This window comes from Oryctolagus cuniculus, chromosome 18 (genome assembly GCF_964237555.1).
Source record: "Oryctolagus cuniculus chromosome 18, mOryCun1.1, whole genome shotgun sequence".
Classification (NCBI taxonomy): Eukaryota; Metazoa; Chordata; class Mammalia; order Lagomorpha; family Leporidae; genus Oryctolagus; species Oryctolagus cuniculus.
The window spans coordinates 18,301,895-18,319,395 of NC_091449.1; the positions used below are offsets into that span (position 1 = coordinate 18,301,895).

Below are 17,501 nucleotides of genomic sequence, written 5' to 3' on the forward strand. Positions count from 1 at the left end.
TTAACCACATAAAACCCCAGCCCCAAGTGCACTCCAGACCAGACTTTTCTAGAACAGGATGCTTCTCCCTCTTTGCCTTAATGAAGTGACCTGTCTCCGTTGATGTCAGTTCTCTCATCCCAGGGCGGCAGGGGAGGGGGGTACAAAAGGCCAGAACCCCAGCTACTCCAACCCTAACAATCTGTGTAGTTGCTAAATGTAAATTGGGTAAAGGTAAATGAGATACATGTGTCCACAAGTAAACTTAGGTACTCTTAACACCTTACAGTCTATGAAAAACTCTGGATTTGTTGACAAATAGGTTTTCATAAGCTGTCTATAAATAAAAATAATTCAAGACTGCTCAGAAGTAACTAAGGTTGAAATTCGGGATATTCTTTTAAATTGTGATTTTCAATGTAAATCAAGAAAATCAACAGATGGAAAAAAGGTTGCCAAGTCAAAGCTGTGCTTCTTAGTGAAATAATAAAGAAAGGACATGGATTGTAAGATTGGAATGGAAAAGATAAAACGGTTTAGGTAGTTGCAAAAGGTGTGTGGAAGTCTTAAATGGTTATACAATTTTTTTGTTAGCTACAAAAGTTATCAATCTGTTTTTTTTTTTTTGACGTAAGATTAAAATCTGATCCTCTGTAAAAGCAATGAGGTTGATGAAATACTTAAGTGTTAATAGATATTTGGGAAAATAGTCTTTTTGTATCCTACTGAGATAATCGTTGTCTCATTAAGTTCTACTTGTTTAAAAACAGCTGAGTTCTAAAAGTTTCAAAGTTTTAAAAGTCTGTTTAAATATGGACTTGTTTTACATGTCAAGCATAGAAAGCCAAGACACTGTGGCAAAAAATGTTCTACATGAAGGATCTCCGTGAGGCCCCAGTGGAAAGCAGCAGCCATCAAAAGAGGATGTACTTTTCTCTAAAGGGAGGAGAGAACTTCCACTTTGCTTCTGGCCTTGTCCAAATACTGAGAGTTGTGGACTCAAAAGGCTTCCTTAGTCTAGGCAGCTCATGTCAACAGCCTCGGGTGGTCACTGACATCATAGATTAAAAAAAAATTAACACTCTTAAGATTTCTTTATTTGAAAGTCAGAGTTAGAGAGGTCTTCCATCTGCTGGTTCACTCTCCAATTGGCCGCAATGGCCGGAGCTGTGCCAATCTGAAGCCAGGAGCCGGCGCCCACGTGAGATGTCGGCGCTTCAGGCCAGGGCGTTAACCTGTTGCACCAGAGCCAGCCCCATTAATTTTTCTTTTTTGTCTTTTCTTTTCTTTTTTTTTCTTCCGACAGGCAGAGTGGACAGTGAGAGAGAGACAGAGAGAAAGGTCTTCCTTTTTGCCGTTGGTTCACCCTCCAATGGCCGCTGCAGCCGGCGCACCGGGCTGATCCGATGGCAGGAGCCAGATACTTATGTGCAGATTGTGTGTCTATATAAAAATTATTAAAAACTGCTAAATTAACACAAATTACCTTTCTGGTGCACCTGACTTAAATAAATATGATAAATAGGCTGTTCTCAATTTGTTGGTACAGAAAAACTAAAAAAAAAATTTTTTTAAGTTATTGACATGTTTGCATTTGGGTCTGCTGGTCAAACAAGTTGCACTTGTGTTTGGTATTTGCAACCATAAAGGTATACTATTTATCTAAAAACAATATAGTTAGAGGTATAATACAGTGCTCATTGCTCCCTCTAAAGTCCAAGTTAAAGTTGTTCTTGGCAAATTAATAACAAAATTTATAGACAAATTAGTGAAACCATCTTCATGTTTTGATCTTACTTAAAGAACATAGCTCTCCTCATGGGCACTGCATTGTTTCAAAAAAAAAAAAAAACTGTCAAAACATGCCTGTGACTACAGACTTCTAGCTCGGCCACCAAAGATTAAGGACAGAACTCAACAACCCCTTAACTGACATCTTAGAGGATGCCTCTGTGGTCTGCTTTAGCAGGAGGAATGTAAAGATAGCTGTCAAGCCAACTAATAGCTACTTTACACAGTGTTCTGCCATCAACGAGACCCAGTGAGGCCAGTCCATCCCAAATGGCATCAGGCTTCAATTTGGAAAGCCAGGAGATGGGGCAAACAGCCATCCTGAAAAAAGCCAGCCTCTACCAAATTCTGTCAAGAGCTGGGTGAATGGAATTGCCTTGGGGCTGAAGGGATCCCAGGTTAGAACCACAGATCCTACTGGCTCCAAGCTCAAAGAGCCCTTTACTCTGCCCGGCTTCCAAGATAACTACTGCCATTGAGGGCAAGGCCTCGGGTCAGGACAGGCAGGACTGCAATCTTCCTTTCAGAAGTGCCGCCTGTTCTGTACTAACCTCCTGTTCAAGCCAGCTCTTCTCCCAGGCCGCCTAGGTAATGGAGTCAACAGGGGGTCTTCCCTCAAGAGGTTCACACCTTTCTTATGATGTCTCTTCCACTATCCCATGTAAAGACAGAGGTCGGGCCTCATACGTACCTGGCCAGGCCTACATGCCTCTCTCTGTGAGAAAACCTGCTCCTGGTTTAGAGAACACATTTCCTAGGTACTCTAATAACGATTCAATCTTTTTGTTTTAGATCCTGTTGTATCTAATTTGCTTGTTAGACCTGCAAATTCCAGACTTAGAAAGCCACAAAGTGGGGAAAAGTCCTCTATTGTAAAAAAGCCTTCTCGGGGCTGGCGCTATGGTGCAGCGGGTTAACACCCTGGCCTGAAGTGCTGGCATCCCAGATGGGCGCTGGTTCGAGTCCCAGCTGCTCCACTTCCGATCCAGCTCTCTGCTATGGCCTGGGAAAGCAATAGAAGATGGCCCAAGCCCTTGGGCCCCTGCACCTGCGTGGGAGACCAGGAAGAAGCTCATGGCTCCTGGCTTCAGATCGGCGTAGCTCTGGCCATTGTGGCAAATTGGGGAGTGAAACAACGGAAGGAATACCTTTATCTCTGTCTTTCCCTCTCACTGCCTAACTGTACCTCTCAAATAAATAAAATCTTTAAATCAAATAAAAAAGCCTTCAAACAGATAAAACAAACTCTTAGAAATAAACAGACCCTTGTTCCATCCACCCCTACTACAGTCAAAGTCCTCAAGATAGCTCCCTGGACCCACCACAACACAGACAGGCAGGTGGGCTGACACTGGAGTGCAGCTCAAATCCAGCAATACCGTACAAGCTGAGCCTCTGACACAGGAGGGTCAGCCCTAAAGAGACCAGCAGGGCCGGTGGCTGCAGAGAAACTCTGGAAGTGGACTGACTTACGCAGGGCCGAAGCTTGAGGGAACAGCTGCCCAGTTAAATAAATGCAGCGATCCTTTAGTTTTTGTCTCTTTAGATTGGTTTTAAAATTTTAAGCAACTTTTGTATACAAATAGGTGATGAGGACAAGATCATAAAAAAATTACTGATCAAACGAAAAAGGTCACCCTTGGGGCAGGGGTTGTCCATCCACCTCAGCGGAGGGCCCGACTGGACCCTCAGCACCATGGACTATGCGCCTTGAGGGGTGGCTGACAGTAATGGAGGCCGTTCATGCGATGCTGCGCAATGCTGGGGGTGGGATGCCCCCTAGCACCTGTGGGGGCCATAATTAAGAAACGGCTGTTTTCCCCTGAAGTGATCTAGAAATACAACACAATTCCAGCAGGTTTAATGATGGATTTTTGCAGGGAAGGGGTGGTTACAAATCAGCATGCTAATAATGAGATCCTCCTTGGAAAGACAAAGGAATTAGGGGCTGGTGCTGTGGTGCAGCGGGTTAAAGCCACAGCCTGCAGCGGCGGCAAAAAATATAGGCGTCGGTTGGAGTCCTGGCTGCTCCACTTCCGATCCAGCTCTCTGCTATGGCCTGGGAAAGCAGCAGAAGATGGCCCAAGTCCTTGGGGCCCAGCACCTGCGTGGGAGACCTGGAAGAAGCTCCTGGCTTCAGATCAGATAAGCTCTAGGTGTTGCAGTCATTTGGGGAGTGAACCAGCAGAGGGAAGACCTCTCTCTCTGGCTCTACCTCTCTCTGTAACTCTCACTTTCAAATAAATAAAAATAAATCTTTTATTTAAAAAAAAGACAAAGGAATTAGAACAGCCTAAATAATCATGAGAAAGAAGAACACAACTGGAGGACTCACTATCCGACCTCAAGTCCAAGTCTCAGCTGTGAGTCTACAGCCATCAGGTGAGGCTGGCGCTGGAGAAAGGGCGTGGGTTCCAGTCACAGCTGCTCTACTTCCAATCCACCTCCCTGTAATGTAATGTGCCTGGGACAGCAGTGGAGGATGGCCCAAGCGCTTGAGCCCCTGCACCCATAAAGGAGACCCAGATGGAGTCGGGGCTCCTGGCTTTGGCCTGGCCCAGCTCCCACCTTTGTGGCCAATTCAAGAGTGAACCAGCAGATGGAAGATCTCTAACTCTGTCAAAATCATCAATCTTTAAAAAACAAACAAACAAAAAACCTTACAATACTAACTGTATACAGGGATGAAGAGCAAATAGAACTCATACTTTTTTTTTATTATTAGATAGAGTTAGTGAGAGAAACAGAGAGAAAGGTCTTCCTTTCGTTGGTTCACAACCCAGATGGCTGCTATGGCCGGCGCATTGCGCCGATCCGAAGCCAGGAGCCAGGTGCTTCTCCTGGTCTCCCATGCGGGTGCAGGGCCCAAGCACTTGGGCCATCCTCCACTGCCTTCCCGGGCCACAGCAGAGAGCTGGACTGCAAGAGGAGCAACTGGGAGTAGAACCCAGAGCCCACATGGGATGCCGGCACTGCAGGTGCAGGATTAACCAAGTGAGCCACGGTGCTGCGCCCCCCCCCCTTTTATTAGACAGGCAAAGTCAGACAGTGAGAGAGAGAAAAAGGGAACTCAGACATTTTTGACAGAAATGCAAAAAGGCAGTTATGCTGGAACACAGTCCATCAGTTTCTCATAAAGTTAAAACACAAGCAATTCCATCCTAGTTATTCTCCCAAATGAAATGAACTCGAGTCCATACAACTACCTGTAGGCAAAGATTATAGCAATGTTGTTCATCATCTCCCTAAACTGAAACAACTCAAGTGGCCTGTGAGTATAAACTGCTGTGTGTGCACACAATGGAATACTACTCTGCCACTGACCCTATGCAGCAACACAAAGCAGTATCCAATGTGTCGTCTTTGAAGAAGCCACAGTGAAAGGCCACTGCTGCTCTGGGATTCTGCAGGCACCCATTTCTGTGACATTCTAGAAAAGAAAAACTAATAGCAGCAGAAAACAATCTTCTTTATAAAGCATTACAGGTAGAGAAAGATACAGCTACAAAGGAGCTTCATCATGGGAATATGGGGAAGTGAGGAAATGCTTCTGCATTTTGACTGTTGGGGTGATTTCACGATGCTATGCATTTTTCAAAATACAGAAGTCTACACAAAAAGGAATGAATTTTTCTGTAAATAAATTATACATCAATTAAAAAATAGGGGTGGGCTTTTGTCATAGCAGTGAATCCTCAGGCAGGGTCTGCGTTCCACATGGGAGTGCTTAGGTTTCCGTGCACGTTCTGATGCCGATTCCAGCTTGCTGCTAATCAGTGCACACTCTAGGAGGCCTCTTGACCATGGCTTGAGTGACTGGGTCCCTGTCCTCAGTGTGGGGGACTCAGGGTGAGTTCCCAGCTCCAAGCTTTGGCCTGGCCCCGCCTTGGCTACTGTGGGCATCTGGGGTGTGAACAAAGGGATGGGAGAGCTCTGTCTCTCCTTGTGTCTCTACCTTTCAAATAAATAAGAGTTTGGTGGGTGTCCCAATATTGATACTATTTTCCACACTTTTCTGCATCTCCAATGCATTTTCTAATAAAAAGTTAAAATTTTTAAATTAATCTGAATTTTTAAAAAAGATTTACTTATTTATTTCAAACGCAGAGTTAGAGAGGGAGGGAGGCAGAGAGGGGGGCAGAGAGAGATCTTCCACCCACCAATTCACTCACTCCCCAAATGGTTGCAATGACCAGGGCTGGCCCAGGCTGAAGCCAAGAGCTTCATCTGGGTCTCCCACATGGGTGGCAGAGGCCCAAGCACTTGTGTCATCTTCTGTTGCTTTCCCAGGCACATTAGCAGGGAGCTAGATCTTAAGTGGAGCAGATGAGATTTGAACAGGTGCCCATATGGGGTCCTGACATCACAGGTGGTAGCTTACCTTGCTATACCACAATGCTGGCCCCAGCATCAATTTTTTTTTTTTAAAACATCTTGTCCTCTGACGTGGCATAACTTATGTAGCATTTTTACTAAAAGTGTCTAACCTAAATATATTAATATAGTTATAATTATTGAGGAATACTTTGCAAAGTGACTGCCCTTATTCTTCAGAAATTTCAGTATCATCAAAGATAGACCAATGTACTGCCTGAATGAACTCTACAAGGCCATGACAATTAAATGCAGTGTGTAGTTCTGGGTTCTTTATCAGAGAAAACAAGCTACAGTAGACCTTATCAGGACAAAGGGAGTACAGACTGTGTATCAGGTAACAGACTTGCACCAACATTAAATTTCTCAAGTGTGATGATTACATTATAGTTCTATAAGAGGAAGGCTTTGTTCCTAGAAAAATCACTTAAGTGCTCTGAGTTCTAGACTCATTCTCAAATGGCTCAACCAAAAAAGAAAAAGTAATTTTTACATACACACATTTCTGAAGTGCAAACGCAGCAAAGCGTTACCAACCAGTTAGTGTGGGTGTAGTACACACAGGCATTCATGATGCTGTTTTTGTGTTTGGAAATTTTCCAAAGAGTAATTTAGGAAAGACGTTTACAAAGCATTCTTAGGGGTGGGCGTTTGGGGCAGCAGTCAGGTCACGGCTTGGGATACTCAGAGTACCTGGTTCACATCAAGGCCACACAACCACCAATCCAGCTTCCTGCCAACGTGCCTACTGGTCAGGCAGCAGATGATGGCTCGAGCACTGTGCCGCTGTCACCCATGTGGGAGACCAGGACTGAGCTCTAGGCTCCCAGCTTTGGCCTGGCCCAGCTCTGGCTGCTGTGGGCATTCTGGAGTAAACCAGCAGATGGAAGAACTCTGCTGACCTGTTTTCCCAATGAAAATACATAAATAAATTTTTTAATGTTAAATGTTGAGGCTGCTAGAATGTTTCATTTAAAAAAAAAATCTGCTTCTAAAACCTGTAAAATGCAAGCCGGGCCCAGTTTTTCCAGACAGCAACACACACAGTTCTAGTTGCCAGTTCCTCCAGGAGCTTCCCAGGGAAGGCCGAGGACTACTGCTTTCTGCCACTGCTCCAAGGCCACGTGCCCAGCCATCAGGGTGCTACGGCCTCCCAGATTTCAAACACAGAAGTGTGTGGCCCGGGCTGCTTTCCTCATATATGCTGTGTGTACTTATGTATTTGAAAAGCAGAGTGACAGAGAGAGATGGACAGCAAGAGCAAGGTGGGGGATGGGAGAGAGCTCTTCCATCTGCTGGTTCACTCCCCAAATGCCCACAACAGCCAAGTCTGGGAGGAGGGAAGGAACTCCACTCTGACCTCCTACACAGGGGCAGGGGTCAAAGTCCTTGGGCCATCATACGCTGCCTTCCCATGTGAGCACACGGGAAGCTGGACCAGAAGCTGAGCGGTCAGATCTGAACAGGCACCCTGAGGTGCGATGCAGACATCACACGCGGCACCTAACCAGCTGGGGCGTGCGAGCCCTCCTCACGTTCCTGGCAGCCAACAGCTCTTCTCGGCCCTCCTTAGCCAGGAGAGGTCTCGGCCCCGCCAGATGTGGCAGAGTCTCCTGCAGGCCGGACTCTTCAGGAACAGCACAGCTGCCCTGCTACAGGGCTCCTGGTGATGCGGCTCTCCAGGTACAGCTCTCGCCTCTGTCTGCGTCACTCAGGGAGGCCGCTGTCTTCCGGGTCGCTGCTTCTCTTCTCTGCCGGGTTCCTGTCTCATGACCACCAAGAACCAGTTCGAGTCCCGCCTGTTCCACTTCTGATCCAGCTCCCTGGGAATGTGCCTCGGGGTCCCAGTGCTTGGACCCCTGCCACCCACATGATAGGCCCGGATGGAGTTCCTGGTTCCTGGCTTCAGACTCTGCCAGATCTGGCTGTTGCGGCCATTTGAGGAATGGACCAGTGGATGGAAGATCTCCCTCTCTGTTGGTCTCTGTCATTCTGTTATTCAAATAAGTAAATCTTTTTATTTTTATTTATTTATTTTTTATTTATTTATTTATTTATTTATTTTATTTTTTTGACAGGCAGAGTGGACAGTGAGAGAGAGAGACAGAGAGAAAGGTCTTCCTTTGCCGTTGGTTCACCCTCCAATGGCTGCCGCGGCCAGCGCGCTGCGGCCGGCGCACCGCGCTGATCCGATGGCAGGAGCCAGGAGCCAGGTGCTTCTCCTGGTCTCCCTTGGGGTGCAGGGCCCAAGCACCTGGGCCATCCTCCACTGCACTCCCTGGCCACAGCAGAGGGCTGGCCTGGAAGAGGGGCAACCGGGACAGAATCAAGTAAATCTTTTTAAAAAGTCGTGGCAAACTCCAGATAAAATTCATCCTTTTGGGCAATTTTAAGTGTACAGTTCAGTAGCATTACGTAGACTGGCACTGTTGTGCAACAGCGAGCACCAGCCATCTCCAGAATTCTTCACCTTGCAAAAGTGAATCTCTGCCCTGTACGCACAAACCCAACCTCTGGCAGCTGCCATTCAACTCGCCCACAGAATCATACAGCACGTGGGCCTTTCTGCTTGGGTCACCTCACTTCATATGACATCCTCACGTGTAAGAGGACACCTCAAAACTAAACAATGTGAAAGCTAAATAATTTCCCATCCTACATGCACACCACCCTGAGGGTACCCCATCACCTGTTGATGGGCACAGGGTGGGAGGGGGCACCGTATCCATGGAAATGCCACATCAATCTGGATCAGGACAGCCGGAACCTGGACCTCACTGGGGCAAATACTCCTATAAGGGGCAGAAGATTTGCTCCAAGGGTGAGCCAGGTCGCAGTCATAAGTGGAGGCCGGGCAGAGCTGAGGGGAGACACAAGCAGGTTCCAGGGCCCAACACACACACGGGTTCCCAAGCAGGAGGGCACGAGCCCAGCACTTCTTGCCCAAGTCCTGCACCCACGGGCGTGCACGTGGCAGGATGGGTGAGAGCCCTTTCACAGGAAGGAATTGGGACTGACATATTTAGGACTGATGGAGAACATTGACTAGTGCAGAGGAGCCTCCCAGGGAGACCTGAAATCCCTTCAAAGTCTGAGAGCCAGGGGCCGACGCCATGGCTCACTTGGTTCATCCTCTGCCTGGGGCGCCAGCGAACCATATGGGCGCCGGGTTCTAGTCCCAGTTGCTCTTCTTCTAGTCTAGCTCTCTGCTGTGGCCCGGGAGTACAGTGGAGGATGGCCCAAGTGCTTGGGCCCTGCACCCGCATGGGAGACCAGGAGGAAGCACCTGGCTCCTGGTTTCTGATCGGCGCAGCACGCTGGCCGTGGCGGCCATTTGTGGGGTGAACCAAAGGAAGGAAGACCTTTCTGTCTGTCTGTGTCTCTCACTGTCTCTAACTCTGTCAAGTAAATAAAACAAATTGAAAAGTCTGAGAGCCAGGCCTCCTTGCAAGGAGTCAGCGGCTTCGGGGGTGTGTGACGCTCTGGTCGGGTGAATCCACAGAACACAGACACCACCCATCCCCCTCCTTCGCGGCGCCCCTCCCCATCCCACACCCTGGCTCCGGTTTGTAAACTCCCTCCTCCAGCGCCTCCCCTCAGTCTTCCTCGGGAGCCCTCCCTGCACCTCAAGTCTCCCAGGTGGCGGCCCATGCCCGCCCCGGGGACCAGGACACCCGCGTGAGGAGAGGGCGGCGTGGGGGGGGGGCGGGGGGGTCCCAGAAGCCGAGCCCTGAGGGCTGCGGGCGGCGGGGGAAGGGCGGGAGCCAGGTCCACGGTTCCCCGCGAGGGCCCTAACCTAGGGCAGACGTGGGCTGGGGTGTGCGGGGCACCGACACACCTGCCAACGTGCCCGAGTCAGGCACGCACACCTAGTACGGGACAGCTCGCAGCAACCGCCCTCCGGGGTTGTCCGGAACAGCGCACGCGCCCCCTTCTGAAGCGACCCCCACCCGCACTCCAGCCTCCCGCCTGCACCGACCCGGGCCCGACCGTCCGTGCGCGGGCCGCTCGCTCACCTGCAGCACCAGGACCTGGAGCATCTTCGCCGCGCCTCTGGCCCGCTCGCCCTGGACGACGCGCCCGGCGGCGGGCGTGGCGGGCGTGCCGGGCGTGGCGAGCCGCGCGGCCCCTGCCGCCGCCCCGGGGGCGGCCCCTGCCATCGCGCCGGACGCCTCAGGCCTCTGCGGGGGCCGCGCCCACCAGCTCCACGGGGACTCCAGCTTCCTGCCCTGGACGCGCCCCCGCCTGCAGGCCGGCCGCCACGCCCCCCAGTGCCGCGCCTCGTCTTCCCACCCGACGCCGCCGCCGCGGGCGCGCTCTGGGCTCCTCGTCGGCTCCACCCCGCGCCCCCGGCCTCTCGTAATGGCGCCCGCCCCCGCGCCGGCCTCGAGGCGTCCAGAAGCCACGTGGGCGCCCAACGGCCCCGGACAACGGCCGGCCTTGCGCAGCGCCGCCGTGCGGCGGGAAGGGGCGTGGGGTCTCGCGGTGCTGGGCGCGGCTCGCTTCCTGGGCCGCGGGGCGCCCGGGGGCTTGGGGACCTGGGCTGGCCTCCCCGCCGGGAGCGCGCGGGGCCTGCTGGGCTGTCCACCCCCAGCGTCCAGCGGGCCGCGCTCCCCAGGTCTCTGTGCTGGGCTTGCTTGTCTTAGCGGAAGTGTGCACGACCCCGTCCTCTGAGTGGGCCGGGGTCTGCAGCTCCTGTGACTGAAGCAGCCACCAGAGTTCTCACTTGGAAGGCTCTGTCCCCGCACCTAGAAGAAGCTCCTGGCTTCTGATTGGCCCAGCTCTGGCCATCTGGGGAGTGAACCAGCTGATGGAAGACCTTTCTCTCTGTCTTTCCCTCTCTCTCTAACTAGCACTCAAATAAATAAATAATATTTTTTTAAAAAATGAAAGAAACCTCGACACCCCCCCCCCAAATCCTGGGCCAGGAAGCTTTTACAGCTGAATTCCTTAATATTTCAATGGGGGGTGGGGGTGGGCACAAGGTTTCTTAAGCTCTATGCGGAAATGTGTTAATTGATTGGGGCAACCAACAAAATAGTAGAAGACCAGATTAGAGAGAGCAAGGGAATTGTTAGGTTCTGTGCTTGGGGGAGCAAGATGTTCAGGTAAGCCTCTAGTTTTAAAAAATAAGCTCGACTCTCTCGGTAACTGACTTTCAAGTAAACCTTTAAAAAAAATAAAAATTCAAGGAAAAAAAAAAAGCTTGATTCTACAGGCCCCACAGGTGTGTGCTTGACGTCCCCCAGGAGGACCTTGGGAAAGGACAGGTGTGCGCCTGCGAGTCAGGCAGGAAGCTGCTGATGGGGAGCATGGTGTTCACCTGGTGCTGGGGGGGGGGGTGGCGAGGAAGCAGGCTACATACCTGGCAGGCCAACACGCCTGTCGACAGGTGAGACGTGGAAGGTCCCAGGCCTGAAAGGAGGTGGAGAACACGGGCAGGCGATGTGCCAGCGCGGTGGCTGGAGCCCCTGCGTGCGGTGTCCGTCTGCACTTGCATTCAGTTTCCTGCGATGTGCATGAGAAGCAGCAGGGGGAGGCCCAGGTGCTGGGTTCCTGCCACCCACGTGGGAGATGCAGCTGTATTTCCTGCTTTCAGCCCGACTCGGCCCTGCTACTGAGGGCACTTGGGGAATGAACCAGTGGATGAAAGATTCTCTCTCTCCCTCCCTGCCTCCCTCCCTCCCTCCTTCCTGCTCTCTCTCTCTCTCTCATTTTGCATTTCAAATATATAAAATTTTTTTAATGAAGAATGCAAGGGACAACCTTTGTCTTTTTTTCTTTGATTAACTCATGCTGCAAAAGGTGATCCTGAAACATTGTCACAAACCTGCTTCCAGAAAGTGGAACTATTTGTACATCACAGTGGCCTTACCAAGCCCAGGGTCTTTGGCTCACTTGCAGATAGAAATTGACAAGGGGCCAATATGCAGCCCAGAAGGGATTATGGGGCGCTCATGCTCCAACACAGGGACAGCACAGCAGGGTGAGCTTCCATCAACTTGCTGTCCTATGGGAGCCGAACAGGTGCTTTCATGGGGGTGGGAAGGCATGCCCGTTCCCCCAGTACACACGGCACTTCAATCTGGCTCAAACCCCTGGGCACAGGACAGCATTTGGCACCCAGCTAGGTGATCTGCACAGGCACCGCTGATTTGGCTTTCACTGTTTTTGCACACGACACACCACAGCAATGGTGCTTGATACCATCACCCCGGAAAGTTCACATGAGGCCATTTTGGGCATGCTTGAACGTTCAGGAGTCCCTACCAGGGCAGCAGGGGTCACTGCCGGTGAGGATCTGACACTCCTCGCTCCTGATTGGTTTGGAGCTAGAAATGGACACGTGTCCAGTTGTGAGGAGCTTGATATTTTTCTAAATGAGTCCTGTTTCTCTCCTGTTGCACTGGGATGGATACTCAAAATGAGGCTGCAGCCACCCAGTCTCTTAAGACTGCAGAGTTTCAGAATCTGTACCTGTAACCTGCTCCCCCCTCCCCCAACTCTGATGCTAATGGGCAGATTTTTTGTTTGTTTTTTAAAAGACCTTGCACCATTGTTTTGGACATTTGGTGCAGCAGTTAAGACACAGCTTGGTATGCTGGTAGCCCCTATCAGAGTGCCTGGATTTGAGTCCTGGCTCCACTTTGAATTCCAGCTTCCTGCTGGCCTAGACCCTGGGAGGGAGTAAGTGACAGCCCAAATATTTGGATCCCTGTCACCCACACAGGAGACCCAAATTGAGTCTGGGGCTCCTGGCTTCAGCCTGGCCCAGCCCTGGCTGTTGCAGACATTTGGGGAATGGATCAGTGGCCAGGAGATCTCTGTCTCTCTGCCTTTCAAATAAACAAATGTAAATAAAAATTCTAAAACTTTACAACATAAAAAGGTAGAAAGAGAACAAGGTTGTGGAAAAAAGGAAGACGTAGTATGGTGCTGCCATATCGTCCCCATTGGGTGTCTGGGCCACTTTGGAGCAGAGCAGCTGGGGTTCAGGCTCTGTGGTCTGTAGGAACCCCCAGAAGAGCCCAGGGAAGAGTTGGCCACGTTAAGTGGAAAAAGAAAGCAATGACTGATTACGATGACTTTGCATTTTGGGTCTGGATTTGCCACTCCTTTCCTGATGCGAAGACACCTAAACCTTAAGAAAAACATTGGGGGCAGGCCCTTGGTGCAGTGGTAAAGCCGCTGCAGCCAGGTCCTATATAAGAATACCTGAGTTCAGGCTGGCATCCTGGCTCACTAGGCTATTCCTCCGCCTTGCAGTGCCGGCACACTGGGTTCTAGTCCCTGTCGGGGCACCGGATTCTGTCCCGGTTGCCCCTCTGCCAGGCCAGCTCTCTGCTGTGGCCAGGGAGTGCAGTGGAGGATGGCCCAGGTGCTTGGGCCCTGCACCCCATGGGAGACCAGGACAATTACCTGGCTCCTGCCATCTGATCAGCGTGGTACGCCAGCCGCAGCAGTCACTGGAGGGTGAACCAACGGCAAAGGAAGATCTCACTCTCTCTCTCTCTCTCTCTCTCTCTCTCTCCACTCTGCCTGTCAAAAAAAAATTTTACTCTGAGATTTTTATAATAAATTTAACCCATTTTTTGTGGTTGTGGTTGGTGTGTTCTAATTTCAGTCACTCTCTTCTAAGGTTTTGGCTTACGTTTCATGGCTACTTTCAGTGCTCTCCCTTTTGCATGAGGAGTTACACTCTTGTTTCTGACTGATTTGTAACATCACACGCTGTCTTTAATTCTACCAGCTACTCTTGCACTGAAAAGCACTTGAACAGATATTTCTCTATTATCTCAGGTATTTACTCTGTCCTCTCATGTTTTTTCCTATTCTTTCTAGCACTACCCCTATATGTGATAATATAGTCTGGAATAATTGAACAAAAACCACGTTATTTTTATCTTTAAAAGGTTGTTTTTAACAAAACAGGTTAAATTTTAATTTTTAACATTTGCAATGTCTTGTTTAAAAAAGATTTATTTATTTATTTGAGAGTCGGAGTTACACAGAGAAGAAGCAGAGGCAGGGAGAGAGAGGTCTTCCATCTGCTGGTTCGCTCCCCAGTTGGCCGCAACAGCCAGAGCTGTGCCAATCTGAAGCCAGGAGCCAAGAGCTTCTTACCAGTCTCCTGTCGCTGCCCCTCTTTGTGGAGGAACAACACAGGACCCTGCGCTGTTCTTTTGTCTGCTCGGCCCTCCCCGGGTTTGCTGCTGGTTCTTCCCAGGTTGGCTACCATCCCTTCCACCTCTGTGGAAGGGCAATTCCCCCTGCCACCTTCCCCACTTCCGCGGGGGAGCGGCACACCGCTGGCCGGCTCTCTCGGGGGCTGCACAGGTGTTCCTTCAGATAGATGTTCCTGGTGCATGTTGTCTCTCTCCTCCTTCATAGTCCTTTTCCGCCAATCCCAACTCTGCTACCCACACGCCGAGTACGCTGCTCTCCTCCAATCAGGAGCAGGTCCTACAGTTTATTGGTTGAACTGGAGGCAGCTGCGTAGAAGCTGTTTCTCCCTTCTCAGCGCCATATTGTGGGAGAGCAGATGCATAGAATAAGTCTTAATTCCAGTAACAGTCTAGTCCGAGTTGCTCCCCACAGTCTCCCATGCGGTACAGTTTCTCAAGGGCTTGGGCCATCTTCTGCTTTCCCAGGCCACAGCAGAGGTGCTGGTTCCAGTCCCGGCTGCTCCACTTCCAATCCAGCTCTCTGCATGTTTCCATGTGGGAAACCCAGAGGAAGCTCCTATCTCCTAGCTTCGGATTGGAATAGCTCACTCTGTTGCGGCCAGTTGGGGAGTAAACCAGCAGATGGAAGACCTCTCTCTCTTTCTCTCTCTCTCTCTCCTTATCTTTCTATATAACTCTTTCAAATAAATAAATAAATCTTTAAAAAAAAAAAAAGAGAGGTGCTGGATTGGAACCAGTGCCCATATGGGAGGCCGGCACTGCAGGCAGCGGGTTTACTCAATACGCCACAGTGCCAGCCCCTACAGTGTCTTTATCTAGAGCAATTATCCAGGCTGGCACCGCGGCTCACCAGGCTAATCCTCCACCTAGCGGTGCCGGCACACCGGGTTCTAGTCCTGGTCGGGGCACCGGATTCTGTCCCAGTTGCCCCTCTTCCAGGCCAGCTCTCTGCTGTGGCCCGGGAGTGCAGTGGAGGATGGCCCAAGTGCTTGGGCCCTGCACCCCACGGGAGACCAGGAGAAGCACCTGGCTCCTGCCATCGGATCAGCGTGGTGCACCAGCCGCAGTGGCCATTGGAGAGTGAACCAACGGCAAAGGAAGACCTTTATCTCTCTCTCTCTCTTTCTCTCTCACTCTCACTGTCCACTCTGCCTGTCAAAGAAAAAAAAAGAGTAATTTTGCAGACTCTCTCTCTCTCTCTCTTTCTCTATCTCTGCCTCTCTGTAACTACGCCTTTCAAATAAATAAATAAATAAATAAATATTTAAAAAGGAAAACAAAAAAACCAATATGTGATAGTCACAGAAAGAATTCTCTGGATCATGGGCTCTGAAGATTCTCCTGCTCAAAATACTATAGATGAAAAAACAAACAAAAAAGAAATACTATAGGCTTCTAAAAATTAATCAGAATCAAATATTTTGAATGAGCAGTGCATGGTAGAAGTCCTGATAATAAGTGTCAAAGTCAATTAATTATAGGAAGTAAGTCTGGATAATTACTCTATTTTTTTTTCTTTGACAGGCAGAGTGGACAGTGAGAGAGAGAGAGAGAGAGGTCTTCCATCCACTGATTCACTCCCCAGATGGCCGCAACAGGCAGAACTGAGCCGATCTGAAGCAAGGAACCAGGAGCTTCTTCTGTGCCTTCCACACGGGTGCAGGGGCCCAAGGACTTGGGCCATCTTCTACTGCTTTCCCAGGCCATAGCAGAGAGCTAGATCATAAGAGGAGCAGCTGGGACTAGAACCGGTGCCCATATGGGACACCGGTCCCTAAGGCCAGGGCGTTAACCCACTGGGCCACTGCGCTGGCCCCAATAATTCCTTTTTAAACACAGTAAGCTGGGGCTGGTGCTGTGGCTCTGGCGTAGTGAGTTAAAGCCTCCTCCTGCAGTGCTGGCATCCCATATGGGAGCCAGCTTGAGTCCCAGCTGCTCCACTTCCCATCCAGCTCTCTGCTATGGCCTGGGAAGGCAGTAGAAGATAGCCCAAGTCCTTGGGCCCCTGCACCTGCGTGGGAGACCAGGAAGAAGCTCTGGCTCCTGGCTTCGGATCGGCACACCTGTGGCTATGGGGGCCAGTTGAGGAGTGAACCAGCAGATCGAAGACCTCTGTCTCTCTTTCTCTCTCTGCCTCTCCTCTCTGTGTGTAATTCTGACTTTCAAATAAATAAACGAATCTTAAAAAAAAAAAAAAAAACAGTAAGCTTATTTCAGTGCAAAAATTTCGAAAGTCACATGACTTTTTCATAAAATGCAGCTTCCACTACGTTTTTGAAGGTCTTTTGTGAATGTGTAGATATTGCCTCACATTAATTTTTTAAAAAAAAAAGACTTATTTTATTTATTTGAAAGACAGAGTTAGAGAGATAGAGAAAGAGAGAGAGAGAAATGTCTTCCATCTGCTGATTCACTCCCCAAATGACCAAAATGGCCGGAGCTGTGCTGATTAGAAGCCAGAAGCCAAGAGCTTCTTCTGGGTCCCCCACGCAGGTGCAGAGGCCCAAGGACTTGGGCCATCTTCTACTGCTTTCCCAGGCCATGGCAGGGAGCTGGATTGGAAGCAGAACAGCCAGACTTGGCCAGCATCCATATGGGATGCCAACACCACAGGCCTGGGCTTTAAACCCACTGAGCCACAAGCCAGCCCCTCACATTTTTAAAAGTGCAGGTTTTACATGTCACAATATGTCAAAATTAGGGTCCATGTTGTGGCTTAATGGGTAAAGCTGCTGCCTGCTGTGCCGGTATCCCATGTGGGCTCCAGTTCCAGTCCCGGCTGCTCCACTTCCCATCCAGCTCTCTGCTAATGGCCTGGGAAAGCAGTGGAAGATGACCCAAGTGCTTGGGCCCCTGCACCCAAATGGGAGACCCAGAGGAGGCCCAGCTGCCATTGCAGCCATTTGGGGAGTGAACCAACGGACTGAAATTCTTGCTCTCTCTCTCTCTCGCTCGCTCTCTCTCTCTCTCTCTGCCTCTCTGTGACTCTGCCTTCCAAGTGAATTCAAGATTAAGCACTTTTGTTTTGTTTTGGCTGGAGGCACTCTATCACCAACAATGACAGAATACGGTTTGCTGGGCATCAGAGCAGAAAAGACACACAATTATTTCGAGCCCAGGGAGAACCCTGTGCCAAACAGGATTCACATCCGGCAACTGCTTTAGGCAAAG

General features: G+C 50.2%; 1 protein-coding gene across 1 annotated transcript in view; it reads right to left on the minus strand.

The window, feature by feature from the left end:
- LOC138846464 (putative ATP-dependent RNA helicase TDRD12) overlaps positions 1 to 10,580 on the minus strand; it is a 35,954-nt gene extending 25,374 nt beyond the window's left edge. The window contains exon 1 of the mRNA XM_070062415.1: positions 10,161 to 10,580. Within this exon, the coding sequence (XP_069918516.1) occupies positions 10,161 to 10,304 (144 nt within the window). The 5' untranslated portion in view covers positions 10,305 to 10,580. The remainder of the gene's footprint in view (positions 1 to 10,160) is intronic.
- Positions 10,581 to 17,501: the final 6,921 nt, after the last annotated feature.